The sequence below is a fragment of the Erpetoichthys calabaricus genome, chromosome 2 (genome assembly GCF_900747795.2).
Source record: "Erpetoichthys calabaricus chromosome 2, fErpCal1.3, whole genome shotgun sequence".
Classification (NCBI taxonomy): domain Eukaryota; kingdom Metazoa; phylum Chordata; class Cladistia; order Polypteriformes; family Polypteridae; genus Erpetoichthys; species Erpetoichthys calabaricus.
This window is the reverse complement of record NC_041395.2, coordinates 84,330,393-84,353,585: the sequence shown is the minus strand read 5'-3', so window position 1 is coordinate 84,353,585 and position 23,193 is coordinate 84,330,393. Positions and strand designations below refer to the sequence as shown.

At 36.7% G+C, this 23,193-nt stretch overlaps 1 protein-coding gene across 1 annotated transcript in view; it reads right to left on the bottom strand.

Moving 5' to 3' along the window:
- The window catches only part of mtmr11 (myotubularin related protein 11), a 116,430-nt gene that overhangs the window by 55,976 nt on the left and 37,261 nt on the right, over positions 1–23,193 (bottom strand). Inside the window, exon 2 of the mRNA XM_028794010.2 lies at positions 12,716–12,785. Within this exon, the coding sequence (XP_028649843.1) occupies positions 12,716–12,785 (70 nt within the window). The remainder of the gene's footprint in view (positions 1–12,715; positions 12,786–23,193) is intronic.

Below are 23,193 nucleotides of genomic sequence, written 5' to 3'. Positions count from 1 at the left end.
CAGCCAGTTCGTCGATTATTCATTTTTCTATTTTCCATTACATTTACACAAAGAGTTGAAACACTTTGAGAAACTACTGTAAAATCATTTAATAAAACCGTCGAGAATGGTTAAAAATAAAGTATGCCATTAGTATACACTTTTTGTATGAGCAGGAAACTAGAAGAACATTCAAAATCCTTCCATTTTTAGAGAAATGAATTTAGAGTCAGGACAGTTATCTCAGTAGTATATTGTCATTAATTTCAGCTGGCATGGATACAGAAATCCAGATGAGAAGTGCTTTCTACTCGCAATTCAACATAATTTCCAGTAGATGCCTGATCTTTCCAAAAAGGTCTTTTGTACACAAACAAAATGTTCACTAAGTTACACTAAAAACAGAAATATAACAAGCAAAAATGTATTTCACTGTAAACATAAAATAAAAGCAAACTGTATACTTAAGCAAGGCACATGTCCCGTCCAGAATAAAATTTTAGAGTATAGAAAGTAATATAACAAAGAATTGTTAATCCACCTAACCAACAGACGATTTTGAGGTTAGATGAAAATCTATACAGACACAGTGAGAGCTTGCAAACACAACATGAAATATGAGCAGGCGTGAGATTCACAAGGTTGCAGTGGTACCCACTGTGTATGACAAAAATAAAACTGCAGAAGCAATCTTCCTTTTTGAGAATTTAATTACTTTAAAATATACAGTTTTAAAGCACCAACTCAATGATAAACTAAGGGCGCAGCTTAAAAGTCCTGTTAAAGTTCTTACGAAACACCACCCATTGATCAGTAAGTGCTGCACGACAAACTGATCTTGTAACAAATGCTTTTGGCAGTGCAAAATATTTCATGCCACATTTATTTATTTACGCTCACATTTCACACAGGATGATAACAGACTGAGTTCCAATGTAATTTTGTATCAGGGACAGACAGAAGATTAAAACAAACTGGGTAAAGTAGTCAGACAATCAGTCCAAACAGGAGTCAGGAAGCAAACAAAATTAGATGAAAGGTTGAGATGGTTTTTAGAATGTGGTAAAGGGTCAAAAGATGGACTGAGCCAAAAACAATGAGGACAGCTTCTGGAAAGACTGAGAGAATCTGTTATTTCCATTCTCTTAGAACACACCATGACATCTTATATGTGGGAAACAAATTACATTAAAAAAAAAACTCATGGTGGACACACCTAATATTTATTTAATTCCTTTTCAAAAGTGTTGGGAGTAAATGACCAACTCTTTGACTCAACGTTTTCCACAAAAGTCATGATTCCTACCCAAACTGCATATTTTAATTATAATTTTCTTCAGTGCTTTCATTTTTCTTTTTTGATATTTGACTGCTGTATTTTTATTATATTTTTATGTGCATATTAAGCTTCATGCTGGGGCGCTCTGAGCAGCTAAGTACTCTTTTGTCATTTTAGGTTATTTTTCAGTATGTTACATACTCAGTTAAGGTGAATGAAGGTATAGTATACTGAATATCAACTCTTTCAACAAATAAATACACTATAAACGTGAAAGAATAGAAAACACCTCTAGTAATATTCTGCTCCTTTTGTATTTGTGTTCAAAACAAATTTAGACTCCCTTTCAGAGCCTGAAAATCTCAGCTTAGATAGCCAAGCAATTATTTTAAAATCACTTGTTTTGGAAAAAGTCTGATTTTTTCAACCTTGCCAGCTGCATATAACTGCCTATTCAGGCCGCAAATCCTCTCTGAAGCACAGAATGTTCACAAACAAAAGAATAATCAGGCAAAAGCAATTGAAGAATGGGAAAAAAACAAACTGTTATCAGAGTTGCAGTGCAGAAAAAAAAACTCAGTGGACACAGTATGCAATCAATTTATAGAATCAGGCTTTCTAACCAATATACTGTAGTACCTTAAAATAAACTAAATAACAATAAAAAAAGTTACAAAATTCAAATGAAGAAAATGGTATTTATTCAAATACATACAAATTAGCTGTTCAGTCAAGAAGATTCAGTGTAAGAAGATCATTAATCATCCATCCATCCATTATCCAACCCGCTATATCCCAACTACAGGGTCATGGGAGTCTGCTGGAGTCAATCCCAGCCAACACAGGGCGCAAGGCAGGAGATCATTAATCATTCAACCATATACACTAGGATCTGAAATGTCCATACACTATTTAATCTATGACATTCCAAGACCAGTTGAGATGATGGTAGCATTTTCTTAATGATTAGAATAATAATTTCAGGAAATTCAGAATGCTAAATAGGTAATAGTCAAATCAGTAAATCTTTTCATGTAATGCCAGTTATTGTTGGGAGCATCATTAACCAGCTATGTTGTACAAAATGAATCAAGTCATGTATTAAGCGGTCATAGGAATAATGCAGTAAAAACTAAAAATCTAATCTCACTGTATTTGATATTTATCTGATATTAGGTTAGATTTCACTATTGAAGAAGCCTAAACCCTTCATTTGACAACTGTAACTGAATGGCTTTAATGACAAGACTCTCTTGACCAGCTTGGCTTTTTAAATTCTCTGTCTTGCTTAAATGACATCTACCCAATACAACTAGATGGTAGGCAAATTGTGCAAAACGACTGTCAGGATCTCACTCTGTAGATACTTTAAATCTGATACCATATAATAACAAATTGGACTGAGGCAATATGGAGTTAAATCGACATTACAATAATTTGTAACATTCTAAATATCTCAATATGCCTTGAAAACACTTGTGGTACGTGTTTATATGTGTGTGTACGTACGTGTGTGTGTACGTGTGTATGTGTACGTATGTGTGTGTGTATGTGTGTACGTACGTACGTGTGTGTGTGTACGTGTGTGTGTGTATGTGTATGTAGTAATAGTGAAAATCAGCACTATACACCAATCAAGTGCAACCATAAAGCCACCTGCCAGATATAGTGTAGGTCCCTCTTGCTCCACTAAAACAGCTCTGACCCATGAACTACACAAGACCTCTGAAGACATCACGTGGTATCTGGAACCAACACGTTACCAGCAGATCTTTTAAATCTTGTACTTTGTGAGGGGGAGCCTCCATATATTGGACTTGTTTTTCCAGCACATCCCACAGATGCTCAGTCAGATTGAGATATGGGGAATTTAGAGGCCATGTCAACACCTTGAACTCTTGGTCATGTTCTTCAAACCTTTCTTGAACAATTTCTACAGCATTGAAGGGCATATTATTTTACTGCAAGAGGCCACTGCCATCGGAGAAAGCCATTGCCATGAAGGGGTGTATGTGATCTGCAACAATCTTTAAGTAGTTGTTACATGTCAAAGTAACAAGCGCATGAATACCAGGACCCAATTTTTCCCAGCAGACATTGTGCAAAGCATCATACTGCTTCTGCTGGCTTGGCCTTTCCTCTCATAGTACATCCTACTGCCATCATTTCCCCAGGTAAACAACACACATACACCCGGCTGTCCACATGATTTTAAGGAAAAAATGACTCATCAGACCAGGCCATCTTCCACTTGCTTAACTTGGGAATCCGGTGACTCATGCACACGCTCAAAGTTGTGACTATGCATGTCGACTATGAGTGCAAGAATGTTTCCCAGAGTTACAGTGCAAAACAGCTACTTTAATTCTATAAACTCTATAAATGCATCATTAGGACCTTACATCTGAAGTGTCTGCTGTAAATGTGGCATTTGATGGCCAAAGTATGTTTTACCAATGATTCACCATTTAAAACACAGCACTTGCTAGAGCCTACCTTCTCAGCTTTCACACGTGAAAGTGATAGTTTTAAATTCAGTTTGTATTTCATGTTGCATTTGGAGGAATATTATGGACAAAATGAAATAAGTCGGCAACAAAAAACATATTTTGCGACACATTTCATGCTCTTTTTCCTATTGTCACAATTTACAGTATTTTTATTTATTTGCATATTTATTTAATTTTGTCTAAAATTGTCATCCATAACATGCACACAATTAATTAGAATTTCAGTAGCATTGACAATGATGTTGCTATAGAAAGGTGCAATTAGTAGGTGCACTCAGTAATGGCCACTGCTTTCAAAATGTTGCTTCCATCATCAGTGGTTATGTATATTATTCAGTCTTCTGTTAAATTCCAAGATTTCAAGGCATCTTTTTAAATTTCAAGGCATCTTTTTAATCTTAAGCAGTAGTCTCATTTATGTGGTCATCTAGTGCAAATCTTCTTTTCAGGCACAGACTTTTTACTTCCCATTCTTATATGAAAAAGACCATCAGGCTCATGAATGGTTGTAGTTTACGAATCAACCAGTAGTGGTAGAAAAGTGGCTTACATTTCAAAGTCTGACTGTCAATTTCTTTTACACCTCATTATAAAACATGGGCAAAAGAATTTGCTGCCAAGCAACTTGAATTTTGAATCAAGTTTTTTAACAGCTGCCTCGTCAGTATTTATATGCCTTTTAATTGTTGTAATATAGCGTGCCTCTGCAGTTGTTATCTCCTTTCACCTGTTGATTATCAACTCAATGGGAGAGTGAATATTTTAATAATAAATGTATTTATATAGTGCCTTTCCCATGCTCATTTTGTAGACCTTTGCTTAGCAGGGACACTTCTTTTCCTGGGGAGGGTGGTGGGCACATTGCTGGTGTTACACATGCCCAAGTGGCCTCCTTATATGCAATAGCATGTTTTGTTTTTACATGTTGAATGACATTTGTTACCAGCCTTTGGTGGAACCTCTTTTTGCAATAATGTGGAGACCATGACTGTTTGCACTGTATCTCTTCAAGTAAAACCAAGCCGTTGAGAACCTGACTAGTAATACTACTGGTAATCGGGACTACATTTACACCACCCATTTTAAACTGTCCTTTCTGTGACCCCTACACCAATTTTTTTCTAACACACTCATCACCACCACCAGGAAACATGGGCAGAGTCAATGTAGTCATACTTAGAAAGCAGCAGAGAATTTTCTGATTTTATTTTACTTTCTGTAGAAGTTGTGGTAAATAAAATAAAATTACTGAATATTGTGATATTGACTTTTGCATACTGATTTAAAAAAAAAACGGCAAACAAAACTGAAAATATTTATACTGCTCAGCTCTAATTACATGTTTACACACTTCAACTCACTAATTCTCCTATATATTGTATGTAGCTTTCAGTTACAGGCAAACTTTAAATCCACTTTGATGCATTTACATACTCAGTAATATTTGTAAACACATCAAACTAAAATTAAGCACAAAAGTTTTTTAGATGCGTAAAAGTTAAAACTGAAACCCGTTGCTCCAATGAAATGTATTACCTTCATTGACATCTTCGTCTCTTGCAAAATGTGCTTATGAGTAGATGCATTTGGGGTTCCGACCCCTGCAGGGCATAGGTGCACATGGTTGTGTGGACGAGCGGCTCTGAGGCGATGATGAGGAGGATTGGCGGAACATGCTTTTAAGTGCAGACATATGCAGGTCGGCCAGTTGGGGTGCATAATTAGGCACGGGCACCCACTAAAATATAAAAGCAATAAAAGCAGCCTGAGTGGGACAAAGGGTGGAAAAACAAAAAAAAAAAAAAAAAAAAAGGAAGACTGACTGGTTTAACAGAAGGCAAGAAAGAAACATCTGGATTGTGAAAGAGCAGGTGCAGTAGCATGGAGGCAGGCGGTCAGGGATGGTCCTGGAGTGGAGCGAGCTGATGGTGTTCAAATGGGCAGGGTCACTCCTGTTCCCTGGACTCCCACAAAAGGCCAACAGGAGAAAGAGGCAGGGCTCACAGTATCCCAGGTGAAGGCCGAAGAATAGCTGCGAGGGACACGCACATGTTGGAGGATGTCTCCGCATGCTGAGGAGATTATAAAGGTTTAGCATAGTAAAGGAGAGGTCAGGTTTTGGAAGAAGGCATGAGAGGCTCGTGATTAATTTAGGTGGTTGATTCTAACTGTTTGGATTATTTATTTATTAGTATTTTAACCTCCACTTTTATCACTGTTTTTAATTGGATTATTTATTGAAGAAATGACTGCACAGCACTTTTATTTGGAACACTGTGTTGAAAATAAAAAGTACCGCACTTTTATAAGCCTATCTCATCCTTGGACATGACTACATAATTTAACATTTTTGTTTGGAAATATATCAAAAGCATACATGAGAAAAAACAATTGTTAGTTAAGAACATAATAAATAAGCTTACATTTTACATTAGTTCATAAAATGTTTCTAAAGAGAGAAAAGTTAGCAGTCCAATGTCTCAATAAACAGTCTTACTTTTAAGGAAAGCATTACCTTCTTTCAAAAAATTACAACTGCTACCACATATTTAATAAACTCTCTTATTAAAGGTGACTTCAATATTAACATATGTTGCAACTGCTTATGGATATGTTTTATAGTTGGAGCACATGCAGTTTAAGTGCCTTGTTCAGCATCACACAATGAGCCATAGGTAGTGATTGGGCTAGCAGGCTTCAGGTTTAAAGTCCAATGTCTTTTCCATTGCACAAAACTACTTGCTCCTAGGTGAAGCATTCTGGAAAGAATACATGGTTAGAAAAATCTGTGGAGGCTAGCTACACTGTTACAATTATTAGTATCCCTTTTGCTTTCCCCCAACATCTGTACAATTTTTCAGTTTGCACATTATACAAGCATTTCAGAGCAAAATGCAATTTGATAAGTGCAAATACTTAATGCCTAGTTAAGATGATCATGTTGTTATTACAGCAAAAGTGTTTCAGTGTACAACTGGGCACTCAATTAACATGAAACTTTTTTCAAATTGTTACAGAAAACATTCTATAATAGGTAGGTACAAACAAAAATGATAATAATGGTAAATAATACTAATCACAGCTCTTTTAAATACTAATGCCTTTATTCTTGTATACCATGATTCATTTATATTGTCTTAAGTTGAATCATCCTTGCTTAAGCTCCTTGCAATGTTCTGTTTATTTTTATTATCTTCTAAATATTTGCTATTATTCTTAATTCAGAGTCGGTCGTGAATTTTACATACAGTATTTATTTACTATATTTGAATGTATATCTTCAATACAAATCATGCAAATTCTCGAGTGTTCTCTCAGAATTCTATTTGGTCAAAGACTCTTTGAATAATTATTTGTATTACTAAAGAATGGTGCATTGTTTAGGCAGTGTTTGTAGTTTATCTAATTTCAGATCACTGAAGGAGGGCAGTGTGAGCTCAAATGAATAAATACATATTATAATAATTTAAAAAAGTACAAAGACACAGTATCAGACCAGATGGTTTTCAAGTTCAAAAACAGGAGTTGGAATATTTTGTCTGTGCTTTTATAGGCAGGCTTCCTCCTGGTCTCTAGGTTCCTCCTACATTATAAAATGTTGTCAGATAGAATCAACGACATTATTTTTTTTCTTTTAATTTAGTCTAATATCCAGGGTGTAATAAGTCCATATTTTTTTTCTTTTAATTTAGTCTAATATCCAGGGTGTAATAAGTCCAGTGTGAATTCCAGGTTTGTTTCTGCTGTTTTTGGTCATATTGTTTATTCTGAACACGAACATGGAATGGTTAAATATGATATAAAAAATACAGCAAAAAACAATATGTTTCATTTTTTCTTTTTACGCTTTTTATGAGTCCACATGTATGTATTATTCTTATAGCAAACATACTGTGTACTTGATTTCTGAAATTGCAAACAATGTGTTTTTCTCTTATATTTATATCTAAGCTATTATGACATCTATTTTAGTGCTATAGAACTAAATAATGCGTTCATTAAGGAACAACACATGCTTGGATTATTACTCTTCTATTTTTTTTCTGTTTACATTTTGAACTGTGTTTTCCATGTGCCTGTTACATCATTTTGGCACATTGTGTGACGCTATTAAAATGATGTCATTAACTGCTGACTGCTGTCATTTTGGGAACCGCAGATATTAAAACCACATGGTTTAATACAAATGTGTTTATACTTAGTACAATCACTGCCATACACTTTTAAGAAAATGTACTCTATATTAAGATTTCGCAGATTACTTTATCAGAATTACTACCAAAAGCTTTAAATAACATTTATATTCAGATTGCATTGATTACTTATTTTGTAAAATATATATGCTCTGTAATACACTTCATTTAAATATCTTTGACAAAAAGAAAGCTTTTCCAACAATATCCCATGGAAAGTATGTTTTTGTTTTCACAAGGTTTAATCTGTAGAGGACTGTACTTTTTAAAAAAAAAAGTTTTTTGTCTGGACCATTGTGACAATTTAACTTAAGATATCACATAAACAAGAGCAATATATTTCTGGGTGTTTCAGTGTTCATTAATTTTTATAGTTAATATCAACATCCTGCTCTTATGATAAAGAGGTACTGTATCTAGAAAGAATGCGCACAGTGTGCGTTTTATTTCGGCTTTCTTAGGACACAACATAAGTGCAATTTATCAATAGAATTTACAGTACATATGTACTTTATTGTACAAATTACAATACCAATGATACTTTATCTGGCAATTGTTAATTTAGAATAATAGATTTAGAAAATATTTAGACCATATCATACAACAACTGGAACAATCTGCTTGTATTTTATTTATTTTTTATCAGTTACAATGTGTCGCTAAAATGGCCTAATATCATTTGTCTCATTCCATCTTTACATCGAACTGAAAGAACTGTGTACTCTTATTATGCACAGTATTTAACATATATTTAGAATTTATTGAAAAACTCTAAAATATTTTTATGTACTTTGAAATATAAACATTGCTGTATTTCAGTATAGTACAATGGCAAAAATGTTCATTAATTTAAAACATTTTGCAGTATATTGTAAGATATTGTAGCATATACTTAGAGGTACAACTTAAAGATCATAGCTGCTAACATTGCTGCTTCACAGGTCCAGTATGGCTCAAATCCCATATCTGGCTGTCATGTGAAGTTTGCACATTTTCCCCTGTCTGCTCTTAATCCTGGTTAGCATGTCAGATGGGCATTACTTTCCACAAGTCTGAATTTCTGATTTCTTATAACCCTGGTAATAAGAATGAAAAACCTAATGCAAATTCCTCATATTCCTGAGTATGGTAAAACTTTCATTGAACCTGATTTAATATTGCCACCTAAAAAATTCCAGCTGCTACTATCCTCATTATCTGTGGTAAGCTAATCACTAAAATATCAGATTTGTTACCCTATGTATGTAAGGGGCACATGGTGGTGCAGACTTGTTTTAAATAAAAACTGTGCAGCTTAGGTGCATTTGGTGCTGTTGCACACTGTTGCAAAGCTGTGGGGCACCGGAATGTTTAATGATATGAGTTTCTTCATTGATGCTCCATAGGTTGTACTCAAGGCAATTGCACCAAGAGTATAAAAGGTGCTGGAGCACGACAGACAGGAGAGATTGGGAAAATTGAAAAATGATCAGGAAAGAATCAAGAACAGAAAGAGAGAAAATCAAAGATGAGAGTTTTGGATGGAAGAAAAAGTACGATCAGGTGAGCAAGCAAGCGCAATGGACAGGATTGTTGGCGGTCAGGAGTTGGCGCAAGCCAGTTTGGTGGTTGACTATGCTTGCCGGTATCTCAGCTCCTGCTGAGCATATCTGATGGGTAAGCAGTAGTAGAGATATGGAAGAGAAGCAAAAAGACTAAAGTTAGTTAGATTAACCCAATTTTATTCTTCTGGTTCTATTCCAGGCATTATTTATTGCAGAGTGACTTTACTCCCACCGATGAAACACTTGTATGTATGTATGTATGTATCTATCTATCTAGAATACTTGCACTACCCTATTTTTATTCTGTCCTTGTGTTATTGTTTAAAATGAAATCTGAGTAAGGACTTATGAACAAAACTTTGTTGTTATGTGTCCTCATTGTCCTAACTATCCCAGCCATAACTTAATGTCAGCTGTGAATAACCTGGGGATTACAACCTTATGAAAGAATACTCCAGATGGGAAATTGTGTGTGTGTGTATATATATATATATATATATATATATATATATATATATATATATATATATATTATATATATATATACAGTATATTATATATATATATATATATACAGTATATATATATATATATCCTTTGAATTTGGAAATTTAGGAAAGAGGTGTTACAAATTGGGTACACGTGTCACCTAAGTTTGGACAAGCTGGTATCAAACAAATCCAAGAACATTTACGAAGATATTTTGGTAGGTAAATAAGTATGGGATATTTGTGAATTTATATTAGCTTATGATATCTGTTGTAAAGCAAAAATCAGTCCAAGCATTGCCTGCTGGTTTATTACAGCAAATGCCCTCTCCTAACAGAGCACGGGAAGCCATCTATATGGATTTATTATTGATCTTGGCAACAATGTACAACCATTTAAGTAACAGCTGATACTTTTTTGAAATGCATCTCTTTTCATGCTTTAAAAAAGCTTCCATCAGCTAGAACTAGCTAGAACTAGCCAATGTGTTTCTAAAAGATGTTTCTCAACTTCACAGATTTCCGTGACCTGTAATCTCAGATAGAGGTACATAATTTATTTCTGGTTTCTGGCATTCTTTTGTAGATTTTACTTACTAGATCAAGTTAATCATACTTTAGAATATTTTTCTATGTATGGTTAATGCTTTTCAAAGCAACTGGACCAGTATGTTGCCACTGGCTGAATTTGTCTATAATGTTTTCTGACAATATCTCCATAGTTTCTAATAAGTATGATGGCCATGGAAACCATGCTTCTGATGCCACACTGTGCAAACACATTCATGCCCATAACTCTGCTGTACTGTTATTAACTGGCAAAACATTGAATGTTATTTGAAATTAGCAAACACTCTACAGATAAATGAGTGTCTGAATACTTGCTTTACTCCTCATAACTATGTACTGCTACCTTGAGATTTTTTACTTTTGAATTTTGGTTTCAAAACATCTGTACAGGACATACAACTGTCCGTTGTATATAACTTTCTAATGAAACAAAACACTGAATACCTCTGATACCTAAAAATAAACAAAAAAACTTCAAAAGCAATTATTTTATGATTCTTCACAGACTAAATTATTAAAGTATGATTTGTTTCTATACTGGGTTGTATGTGAATGCGAGGAGCAGTGGTTCCTGACATTCATTCATAGCCTAGAACAGTCAGTTTGCCATCCTCACAACATGTGGAAAAAGGAACATAAGGCAGACCACTATACTAGCATGAGTGTATGTAAACATGTTAACTGAAAAACTGTCATCTCATACTGGTAAATGATATAAACCAGAACACCAACCTAACAGTATGTGTAAGCATGTAAACTGAAAAAGAAACATTGTTTATTACAAAAACAATGAAAATACCGGTAAGATCACAATACCACCCTATCTGTATGGGTAACACATTAGAACCAAACGAGCAGTCCACAAGAAACCCTGGAGTAAAAAAAAAAAAAAAAAAAAGGCTACATTTACAATGCCAGGTTCATCCAATCCAGTCCCAGTTCTTCTGAAAATCAAATTCCAATCTATTTTTTTTCAAACTCTGTTAGCAGCAAAAAAACATTCAGTTCTTAAAATGGTAATGAGATTCATATATTCTACTGAGGAACATCACTTTGCAGGATAATTGAATAAACATTAAACAAAATATTTGTTTAAAAATAAAAAAGTAAAAATAGGGACAATCAATCATATCTGTAGTGTTAAATAAGTTAAATAGAAATAAAAGTGCACTTAGTTCTTTCCATGTTCAGACATTTTTTTAGACTTATTATACACTGTGATAGATTGTTGTGTAAACATGACTAAATAAAGAAACCTTAAACCTTATTGTTGTTTATTTGTGCCTGCCGCTCATTTCAGAGAGGTGTCAAAAGGAGATTTGTATTTCTAAACAATCTAGCTTTTGACATTAACTAAGAAGTAGTTTTACAATCTTAATTTGCATAGGTTTTAGAACAGGGGTTCTAAGATAATATAGTTAAGGATAGTATAGTAACATATCTTTACAATAATCTACAAAAATGCTATTCGTTATTTTAAACAAAAATAATAATACTAACTAAATACCAAGACAAAACACTATCCTTCAAAACAATACAGTTCTAAAACTGAAACAGGTTCATGTTTAGCATTAGTAAATGTTTCCGTAACGATGTTTAGTCTCACTACTTACTACTTTCAAAATATTGCCATTTCACCCATGCATAACCATATTTCTTTATTACATAAATTCCTTTTCAGCAGTTTTATCATGCTACTGCTAAAGTAGTTCAACATATTTCTGTACCTACGGAGCCTGTGGTCAGGCTTTTCTTTTTGGTGGCAGTTATTTGGAGAATTTTTTGCCAGTTATTTTCTTAAACATTTTTCTATCTTATGCATACCTTCTGTATGTATTCATTATTTGTACAAGAAACTTGCTCAATAGTTTTGTTTACATGAATGGAGACTGGGAGGCACATGGAAGTTACAGGCTATGTTTCACAAAGACCAATTCATAAATGAAAACCAAAGCATAAGAAAAAAATCCCCCAGAGGTGTCACTATAAACAAAGAGAAAATGTAAAAGAAAAAAAGCTATCAGACTGGTCTGGTTTAGTTCTGTCATAATGAAAGAAACACATCCTTCATACAAGTGACCTTTGAAAGAAACAGCAGATATCTGATTTAGGAACTGGAGCAGAAGGCCTATCCGCAAACAAGTGCACTGACCTGGTAGACACTGAAATCCATACAGCTCTTTGCTTTGTCCATTTCTATTGGTGGAGTTCATTCCTTTTTCCTATAAAAAGAGAAAGACAGTGAAAATTTCTCACAATTAAGCATATTTGTTTAAATAAAAAATAGTAAAAGGTTCTAATTTATGAGCAAAGAAAGCCATTTTTTTATTTTGCCAATGTCTTGAGCACTTTTAAGAAGCAAAAAAAGTCAAAGTTTTAAATTAGCACAAATATTCCTGAAAGCCAAGAATACTCTGATAACTACTAGAGGTACAACGGTTTAGGCTTTTATTGTTGATTTGTCAGTTTGTTTTATAGAATACTTGCTAGTTCACCAGTTTCATGGTACACAACCATCCACATTTATCACACAAATGCTTTTAACCACCATTATAAAATTCAGCTTTCTTGCTAAACATTCAATTGAATTCAAAGAGGCACCATTGTTCATATCCAAGCTCTGGAAATGTTCTCCTCATGTCTGCCAGAGCTTTTTCCAGGTTGTATGGTTTCCTTTCATATCCCAATGATGTACGTATGATATTTATTCTAAACTCACATTTTTACTACATATAGTTAAGACTTTTAAAAATTAGCCTTGTTCTATTGAAAATCTGTCAAGTTGGTAACTGATACAATGTTTAATTTCCTTGCTGATCGCTGACTATAATTCTATGCATCTAATCATCAATTTTTCTGTTTGGTTATATGAAAATATACGCAATTGTTTCCTGAATGTGTTTCCACCCTGCTTTTGGCAACTCACAGAAAGCTCTTATGACCAGAACAGACATTTCTTTTCTACAGAAAAAAAAACATGATTAAGGAATAAAAATAAAGCTCATGAAGCACATGACTTTTATTGGCAATAAACTATTGTACTACGCTGTACACTAGAAATGAAAACAACAATCTGGTTAAATGAACTTTTTACTCAAAAAGCCTACAAAATAATCCTACATTTTTGGACTGTGGTATTATCTTTTTGGCCTTTAATTCATTATTTTATTAATGCCTGTTTACTTTAAATACTTTAAAGTCTGTGAATATCAATCACTTACAGAGGACCTTGATACAAGATACAGGAATTGTCAACAAATACCAGTCCACAAGTGGTTGATATAATTTTAAATGCTTTTAGTGGCAATGAATGCAGCACCTAACAGAAAAACAGATGCAATTGGAAAGATACATTTTAAAGCTGCATGAATAGGGAGGTACAACACTACTTGCATTCCCAGTTGTCACTTGACATCATTCTGTCACAGAAATAATCAACTGTGTTTACAAATGAATACAATGCCAGAGTTAAGAAAGCTCAGAGAATATGCATCTCTTGGAGCTTTTACAGAAAGAAATGCAGATCAGACTGACAACCATTCTTGACACAACAAAGCAGACTGTTTTGACTGGCATAAAACTACTATTACAGACAAGTGGCTTTCTTGTGGTATTTGAAAATCACAGTGTAAAACCAACTTAAAACACAGCTTACAGGCTACATACAGCAAATAATTTATAAGAATGTAGCTCTCCTGATTTAAGCATTTTTTATTCACTACTTCATTTGCACATTACACTGTTTTGTATTATATAATGTATCTAGATCTTGTGAATAACTTTGAGTAAGTTTGTTTGTTACTTTCTTTTTCTAAACCCTTTTATCCAGTACATGGTGTTGGGGATTGGAAACACAAAGCAGATATGTTCTCTGGAAGAAATAACAGCCCATTGGTGGGAAAATTTAGGTACAATATTAATCTGTTTTTACAATTGAAATATCGAATATAGATAAACATTTGTAAGCATTAATGTGATCACTGAGGTTAGGTTCTTCATATTTTTTTTCTTCCTCTCATCCCTTGTGATAACCAGATATCATTGTGGTTATCTCTTTTATGTTCTGATCTTGATACCGAAAGAGTAAAACTGCCACAAATTAATTAATGGCCAGTAGCCACAAATTAATTAGTACATGTACATTGTCACACACGTGCGAGTAGGAGGCAGCTAAAGGGCTTAAGTAATGGTAATGCCACATGCCATAGGGGGCGTCGGGGTGCACTGACCGTCTTTCTCAGTTCCCTGCTGACCTCTCCCGAGAAATCCTGCCAGGTTCCGGCATCTCCGAAGACCTCACTTCCAGTACCGGGCCCTTCGATGATGTCACTTCCGGGTCTGGGCCCTTCGATGACATCACTTCCTATATGGGCCTTTAAAGCCGCCATCTTACCACCAAGGAATCAGTTCTGTTTTGAACTCAGTCTTGTGAACAACTCTGTTATTTTGAAAAGCCTTTTGCAGCCAGGGATATCATACGGGTGGCTGCCCCAAACCTTTTCATGATGTCTGGTCTGTGTTTATATTACAACATGTACAAGAGAAGCTCTTCAATGCAGAAGCTGAAAGACCCAATGGTGGCTTCCACAAGGAACAGAAGTTCAAACTGGTTTAAAAAGGAGGGTTGACAAAGCACTGGAGTGGCAGAGTGTAGGCTAAGACAGAAGGCTTTGCTGGGTACAGTAGTAATGGGATGAGCTGGCCTAGGGATTCCCCAAATGACACAAGTCGACATGCCCAAGGAAAAGATAGGAGGTGGCTGGTACAGGAAAAGGTGTGAGCTTGGTGGAAGAAGCAAGAATGAGCAGGGTGGTGGGACTGAGACAACAAGGAAGATGGACAAGTTGGAAGAATGTTCTGCAGTGAAAGAGTTTTTAGTCTAACATCTGACTGCCCAAGTCCAGTTCCTTGTTCAAATTGTTTATATGATGTTCTACCAAGCCACAAAAACCTCCATACCTGGGGTAGGAGTGACACTCGAGTCACTGAGCTAAGGCAACTACCGGTGGTGACATGAACAGGTTCTGAAAGTAGAGGATGAGAGTGTTGTTGGGGTGATAAATGCAAGCAAATGCCAACATCCTCTAAAAATATCCCATCTCCTTCGTCAAAGTTGGAGATAAGGTCCAACTTAGCCCACAGCCAATGGCAACATCAGGCATTCTTCCTACAGTTTTTGACTGACATCTAAAAGTAGACCTTGGTAGACAGCCAAGCTTTATAAACCACATAGCATCAACAATGTTACGGTCGGATATGACCATGTTTACAAATTGCACCAAGCAGGTGATCGTGCTAGAACTCACACTGCCTTGGGAAGAGCGCTTGTAAGAAGCTAATGATAGAAAGAACAGCAAGTACCAAGAAATGGGGGATCTGGAGTGCTAGAGTGGAGTGGAGGTGGGAGTGAAAGACTCGCTGAGAAGTGACTGAGTTGGGGTTTTGCAGAATGTTCAATCCTCATATAATTTAGCATGCTGGGCCTCATGTTGGCTGCCAAAAGGAAGGTTATAAAATCCATAACAGAAGCCACAGATACAGCCACTAGGTTTCTATGGATTAAAAGAACTGATTAATGGGTGGCTGGTGCTGGGACACAAGTTGAGTTCACCTGGGTGAGGAGGTCTGATATTGAAAGAAACAAAACCCACAATGACCCCAGGAACATAACTGATGATGTCCCAGTGCATCCTAAAAATATATCTTGAACCTTATGTACCTCATGAACACCTTAAGCTTATGACAGGGGTTCATTTTTGTATTTCCTGTGATTTTATTGTGTGGGTCAGTTTTTACATTTGATACAGTATTGTAGTCTTTACTAAATTATAATCTGCCTTGTGATTTCTAAAGCTGTTAATGATACTATCTTATATATAAACATCTACACGTGGAAGTGTGTGTATCTGTCTGTCCGGCCTGGAAATGCGAGGCTACAGCATGAAGCTCAAACAGCCCGCAAGGCAGCCCCAAGTTAATGAGTTGGAAGAAGAAAGAAGTATGAAGCTACAACATGAAGCTGAAAGAAAGCGACTCCATCACCAAAGTGAAACTGCTGAGGAAAGACAAACGAGAGAGAAACTTGCTTAGATGCTGATACAAGGGGGGGGCGAGCAAGTCCACAAAATGAAACCACCAACTCTGCATTTCATTTTCAATAGTTTCTAGGAGCCCAGGCTTTTTACACAGCTAGTATAAAATAAACAGAGAATGACTGAGGCATGTACTTAACAGTAAGGGGGTGTGAGGAGTCTGGGTCTTTATTCCTGTCACTGAGAACACAGTGAAGGGGAGTGGAGTGGAGTGCAAGATACAAATGATAGGCAATAGCTATATCTGGTTAATGTAGGCCTTCAATAGGTGAACTGAGGCCTACAAGTTGCTCCAGAATAGCATATAAAACCAGTCCCTTACTAGAACTAGACAGAAATGATATTCAGAGAGAGACAATAGCAAAAACAGACTCTGTTATTTGGATACAAACTATAATATGAACTTCTGATAGATACCATTTGTTCCTTATTACTGAGATCGGACAAAGTGACAACACCATATTTAAAAAAGAATATGCTTGTTGGACTCTTACATTGAAACATCATATATAAATTAATTAAACAGAATTGAAAATATTTTTTCATCAACATTTTAAGTTTATACTTCACGCTTGGTGCTGCATTTAGCAGTTTTTCAAATCATCTTATTAATCCACAAACCACATGTCAGTAGAATTCAGTGGTATTTAAAAGAGCACACAGTACTACTTCTTTCATTTTTAAGACTTCCTGCTGCATCCTCTAAAACATCTGTATTCCAGCTTTTGCATCATTTCCCCAGATATAATAATTCAGAGATAAATCTCACATCTTGCTCCGGTGCTACTGTTATGCAGAAAAGCATAGTGATAGCATAGCATAGTATGCCATTTGAAATATTTTTTTCTATGCCCAGCATCTTTAACATTTTCAGAAATGGAGCCAAAATCCTCACTGAGTTAGTGTGTTTTAATGGATAAAACCACCAGCTATTCAGAAAACTAGTGTTTAATGCACATCTTGAAAGTATGGGAGACTGATAAACAAAAGTAACAAATGTGAGATTTGGTGACTTAAAAGTTGTTTCAGCCTGAATCGTGTGTCACCTAAGTGAACAAAGACAGCATCCAGAGAACTGCAGTTCTCCACAGTTACTACTGTATATAACCATAGCCTTTTGACTCTGTTAGGAATTGTTCTGGATCCTGCTCTGACCCTTCACATTTTGCCCTACAAATAAACAAATAAACTTCCACATTAATACAAGAATGCATGTATTTCCCTATGTCTGCATTAGTCTTTTCCCTACTGATTACTAAAGTTTAAGGTGACTGGTGCTTTCATTTGGCTTAGTTTGAGTTGAATTGAATAATGGACTGCTCCAGCAGGGTTGGTTCTTATCTTGTGCACAATATTGTCATGATAGGCTTTGGAATCTATAAAATGTCATGTCACTTTTGTACCCGCTTAATCCAGGACAGGGTCGCATGGGGTGCTGAAACCTATCCTATCAAGCACAGGGTGCAAGGCAGGAACAAACCCTGGACAGGGCACAAGTCCATTCATTGTAAGGCAAACACACACACACCAAACGCGCATTAGGGTCAATTTAGCGTTGCCAATTCACCAAACATGTCTTTGGACTGTAGGAGGAAACATGCGCTCAAAGGAAACCACTCAGACACGGGGTGAATATGCAAACTCTACGCAGGGAAGACCCAGGACATGAACCCTAGCCTCCTTACTCCTTAGCATGACACTCCTCCTATGACATGACATTGGAATATGTAAATCAGAAAATAAATTGGTGACTGGTGATGGTTTTTATTTCTGCTACTGCACAAAGAGCTTTCTTGAATTCACCCATAATATGCAATCTACATAGTCAGCATTGCTTAATACTAGGTCAACATGTCCTGCTTTCATCATGGTAAAATGCAGAACAATTGCAGTCCTATTACATTATAGCAATCAGCATGCTTAGGTGACACAGTCAGCCAGCTCCGGTCTCAAAATCCCACTATCATCCAATATGTTTTGTGGCCTGTGTGGAAAGCAGTTTTCTAAATCAAATAGCAGCACAAATAAATGAAATAACAGAGTAATCTTTGAAAGTTTCTCCACACAAATAAAACCGGAAATAAGGTTTTGAGTCAATTGTGTAAATGAGACAATCACGTACAAGCATATTCATTGATTTTCTAAAACAGATGTCTTTTTCCCCACCCAAAAAGTGTTTCACTATAGACATGGATACAGCGTGTGAAGCCTGTGCATAAACGTTAAGTCTGATTCAGTCAGAACATGCTCCCAAAGACTAAGATGCAATAAAGACCTGTTATTAAGAAAACCCAATCTTGAGGTTTGGCTGATGAGGGTTTCTTTGGGGCCAACGAATGGAAAAAATCAGAAATGAGTTAAAGTTAGAGTTCAGTAAACCATCCAGTAATACACCACAGTTTTGTTTGAATCTCTGTTGAAATACAGTACTTGCACATTAGTAGTATATTTGTTTAGATAAAAACCTTTGCTTTCAGAAAAAATAGAAATAAAAGCAAAAATGTAATTTATATTGTGGTTAGTGTGCTTTTAGAAGAAAGTGACTAAACATTTGGCTATGCAATTCCAAAATACTGCTCTAGTGTAACAACATTATATCCATGATTTAATGAAATCAGGTATTGTAGTTTTGTGGTTAATCTTTCTTATTTTCTCTAAGCATCACTATAAATGCCTTGATTTCCTCACCTACAGATGATCTTTTCTTTGTCAGCAAAATTTCAGCTATTATATTAACAATGAAGAAATTTGATGTTTTGATGATAATTAGACACCACATAACCAAGCTGGGGGCAGCACGATGGCGCAGTGGTAGCGCTGCTGCCTCGCAGTTAGGAGACCTGGGTTCACTTCCCGGGTCCTCCTTGCGTGGAGTTTGCATGTTCTCCCCGTGTCTGCATGGGTTTCCTCCCACAGTCCAAAGACATGCAGGTTAGGTGGATTGGTGATTCTTAATTGGCTGTAGTGTGTGCTTGGTGTGTGTTTGTGTGTGTCCTGTGGTGCATTGGCACCCTGCCCAGGATTGGTTCCCTGCCTTGTGCCCTGTGTTGGCTGGGATTGGCTCCAGCAAACCCCCGTGACCCTGTGTTCGGATTCAGCAGGTTGGAAAATGGATGGATGGATAACCAAGCTGGTAACCTACCAGCACTTTTTACTGAACTTTTCACCTCCAATTTCTGCTAGTCTGGCTTTTCTAAAAATGTCCAAGAATGTTAAGGTTTCATGCTTAAATTAGGTGGCATGCTTCCTGACAGCTTGCCTAACTAGTGCTAAGAAGATGAAGCTGGCTAGTGCAGTTCTATTACTTTGGGATACTCATAAAGTGATTATAAGTTTGCATCTATTATGCAATTAGCTATGCATTCATCCATGGGCAACTAGAGTTAGAACTCAGCAGAACACTATAAGGCTTACTGAAAGGAGAAATGCTTTTTTCAAAACTAAGTGCCATTATAAACAATGCTGCACATCCTCTTTCTGACACATTAACCCTGCATACTTCAGCCAATAAATTATTTAGCAAAAGCATGTCAAGAAATGCTACTGGGCTCCTTTATAACAATGATAAAACGTCTGCATAATGTCTAAATGTGAGTGTGACTGCCAAGCCAGAAGTTTTCTTTTCTTTGTTTTTATTTTTTTTTTTGCTTGATATCATCTGTCCAGTAAGGAAGCATAAAAGACCAACTTCACTTGCTTTGGTGCAAATTAAAAGTGTCAATAGGTGCAACTGGAAATGCAATAGCAAGACAACACCCAAAAAGGGAATGGGTTTGCAGGTGGTGGCCACAGACAATTTCTCTCTCCTTATCCTTACTGACTGATTCTACTCTAGTTCTACTCTAGTTTTGCAATTTTCTAGAGCTCGATTAGTTTTCACCCGAGAATGTCACAATTGACAATACCACCATTGGCATCCTATTCTCTTTCACAGATGAGGGCAGGTTCACGCTGAGCACATGTGACAGACATGAAAGAGTCTGGAGACACCGTGGTGAACAATATGCAGCCTGCAACATCATCCTGCATGACCGGTTTTGTGGTGGCTCAGCGATGATCAGGGGAGACATATCCTTGAGGGGTCGCATAGACTTCAATGTTCTAGGCAACGGTACATTGACTGCTGTTAGGTACCAGTACGTAATCCTGAGAGCCATTGTCCGACCTTATGCTGGTGCAGTGGTCCCTGGGTTCCTGCTGGTGCAGGACAATATACAGCCTCATGTGGCCAGAGTGCGAAGGCAGTTCCTGGATGATAAAGGCAATGATGACATTGACTGGCCCGCAAGTTACCCAGACCTGAACCCAATTGAGAACTTCTTGGAGTTATGTACTTAACACCACCAAGTAGTGCCACAGACTGTCCAGGAGCTCAATGATAACCTGATCAAGGTCTGGGAGGAGATCCCCCAGGACACCAATCTGCCATCTCATCAGGAGTATGCCCAGACATTATTGGGAGGGCATACAGGCACATGCGGGCTATACACACTACTGAGTCACATTATGAGTTGCCATGATGAAATTCACGCAAGTTGGATCAGCCTGCCAAAATTAAGATATAGCGGGTTTGAAAATGACTGACTAACTGACTGACTTTGATTTTTATTGTGATGTTGAATCTAGTCCTCAATGGGCTGGTGATTTTAGTTTCCAATAACCATTATTACATCATTTTGTTCTCAAAGAATTATGCAGTATTATACAGGAAAGATTTTCCACTTGAATGTGTTGTTGATCAAGATCCAATGTGTGATTTAAGTGTTCTCTTAATTTTTTGAGTAGTATATTTATTTATCTATCTATTTATATATGTATTTATTTAAAGAGCTTCTGTAAAAAAAAACATTTTCTTCTGGGGACAAATAAAGTTTTACCTATCTATCTGTCTATATATCTATCTTCAGGGAAGAAATTGACACCTGTTCATTTCTACATCCCATATGTTAGGTTTGTTGACACCTCTAAGTTAACACATTGTGAATAAGTGTGTGTGTATGAATGTGCACTGATACGGACTGGTGTACCATTCGCATTTAGAATTGATTTTTGCATTGCATTCAGTGTCTCCTGAATAGGTGACTATTATCTATAATTCTGTAATGGAAAATGCAGGTTTTGAAAATGGATATTGGATATAGTGCTGTTATTTAGATACGTTGCTTTAAGATTAATTGCATATCACATTTTAGTAAAATCCTACATAAACTAGACATGTTTGTTTTTGTAGCATTTTTTCTTTTTTTAATGAAACTGAACAACAGAATCTATGTCAATAAACTATATATTTACAGAGTTCGATATGCCATATTTTTGTGAATCCAGAGACAGTCTATGAACAATATGGTTCAGCACTCATACAAACTTCCACTTTGCATTCAGTGCACATTTGTTCTCTTGCATCCATCCATCCATCCATTTTCCAACCCGCTGAATCCGAACACAGGGTCACGGGGGTCTGCTGGAGCCAATCCCAGCCAACACAGGGCACAAGGCAGGGAACCAATCCTGGGCAGGGTGCCAACCCACTGCAGGACACACACAAACACACCCACACACCAAGCACACACTAGGGCCAATCTAGAATCACCAATCCACCTAACCTGCATGTCTTTGGACTGTGGGAGGAAACCAGAGCGCCCGGAGGAAACCCACGCAGACACGGGGAGAACATGCAAACTCCACGCAGGGTGGACCCGGGAAGCGAACCCGTGCAGACAACCACCCTGTCAATGTCAGCATCTGTAACATTCTCCTGTGACTCCAGCAGTACATTCCAATCTGTACACTCAAAGCAGTCACTAAGAGAATCTCTGGCCATGGGTGTCCACTTCCTGAATGATCAGATAGTTACGGGCTGCCTAATTAAACAGGGTTTGTATACTGACCGCAGATAAACTAGATTGTGGTCTGTTTTACCAAGTGGTGGTAATGCAGAAGCACTGCAGGCCTCCTTGATATTGGCGTAACACTGGTCCAGTGCTTTATTTTCCCTCGTCAGTCAACATACTGTGTAAAACCAGTCAAGTGGAAGGAGATGTTGGCATGATTGAAATCCCCTGATATAACAACAAAAGCATCAGGGTGTTGGGCCTGCTATCTCCTGACAGTCTTGTGCGTGACGTCACATGCCTCTCCAGGCTCCGCCTGCAGAGGAATGTATACAACAGTGCTGACGACGTGAGAGAATTCCCTCGGTGCATAATAAGGTCTCAGACTGACCGCCAAAAGTTCAAAATCCAGACAGCTAAACTCCTTCAGAGTTATATGTCCGGGGTTACACCATCTATTGTTCACAAACACTGCCAGTCCTCCACCTCTTTCCTTTCCACTTGTACCGTAGTGAAGCCTTGTTGATTCATACAAAAGTTGGGGATGTTATTCATCACACAAGTCTCAGTAAAACACATTAGACTACACTCACGAAACACCCACTGGTTCTTTACAAATGCCACCAGCTCCTTGCACAGAGTGGACATTTCCCATGAGAATCAACAAAAGAAAAGGCTTGTATCTCAATCTTCTAGCCTTTAGTTTA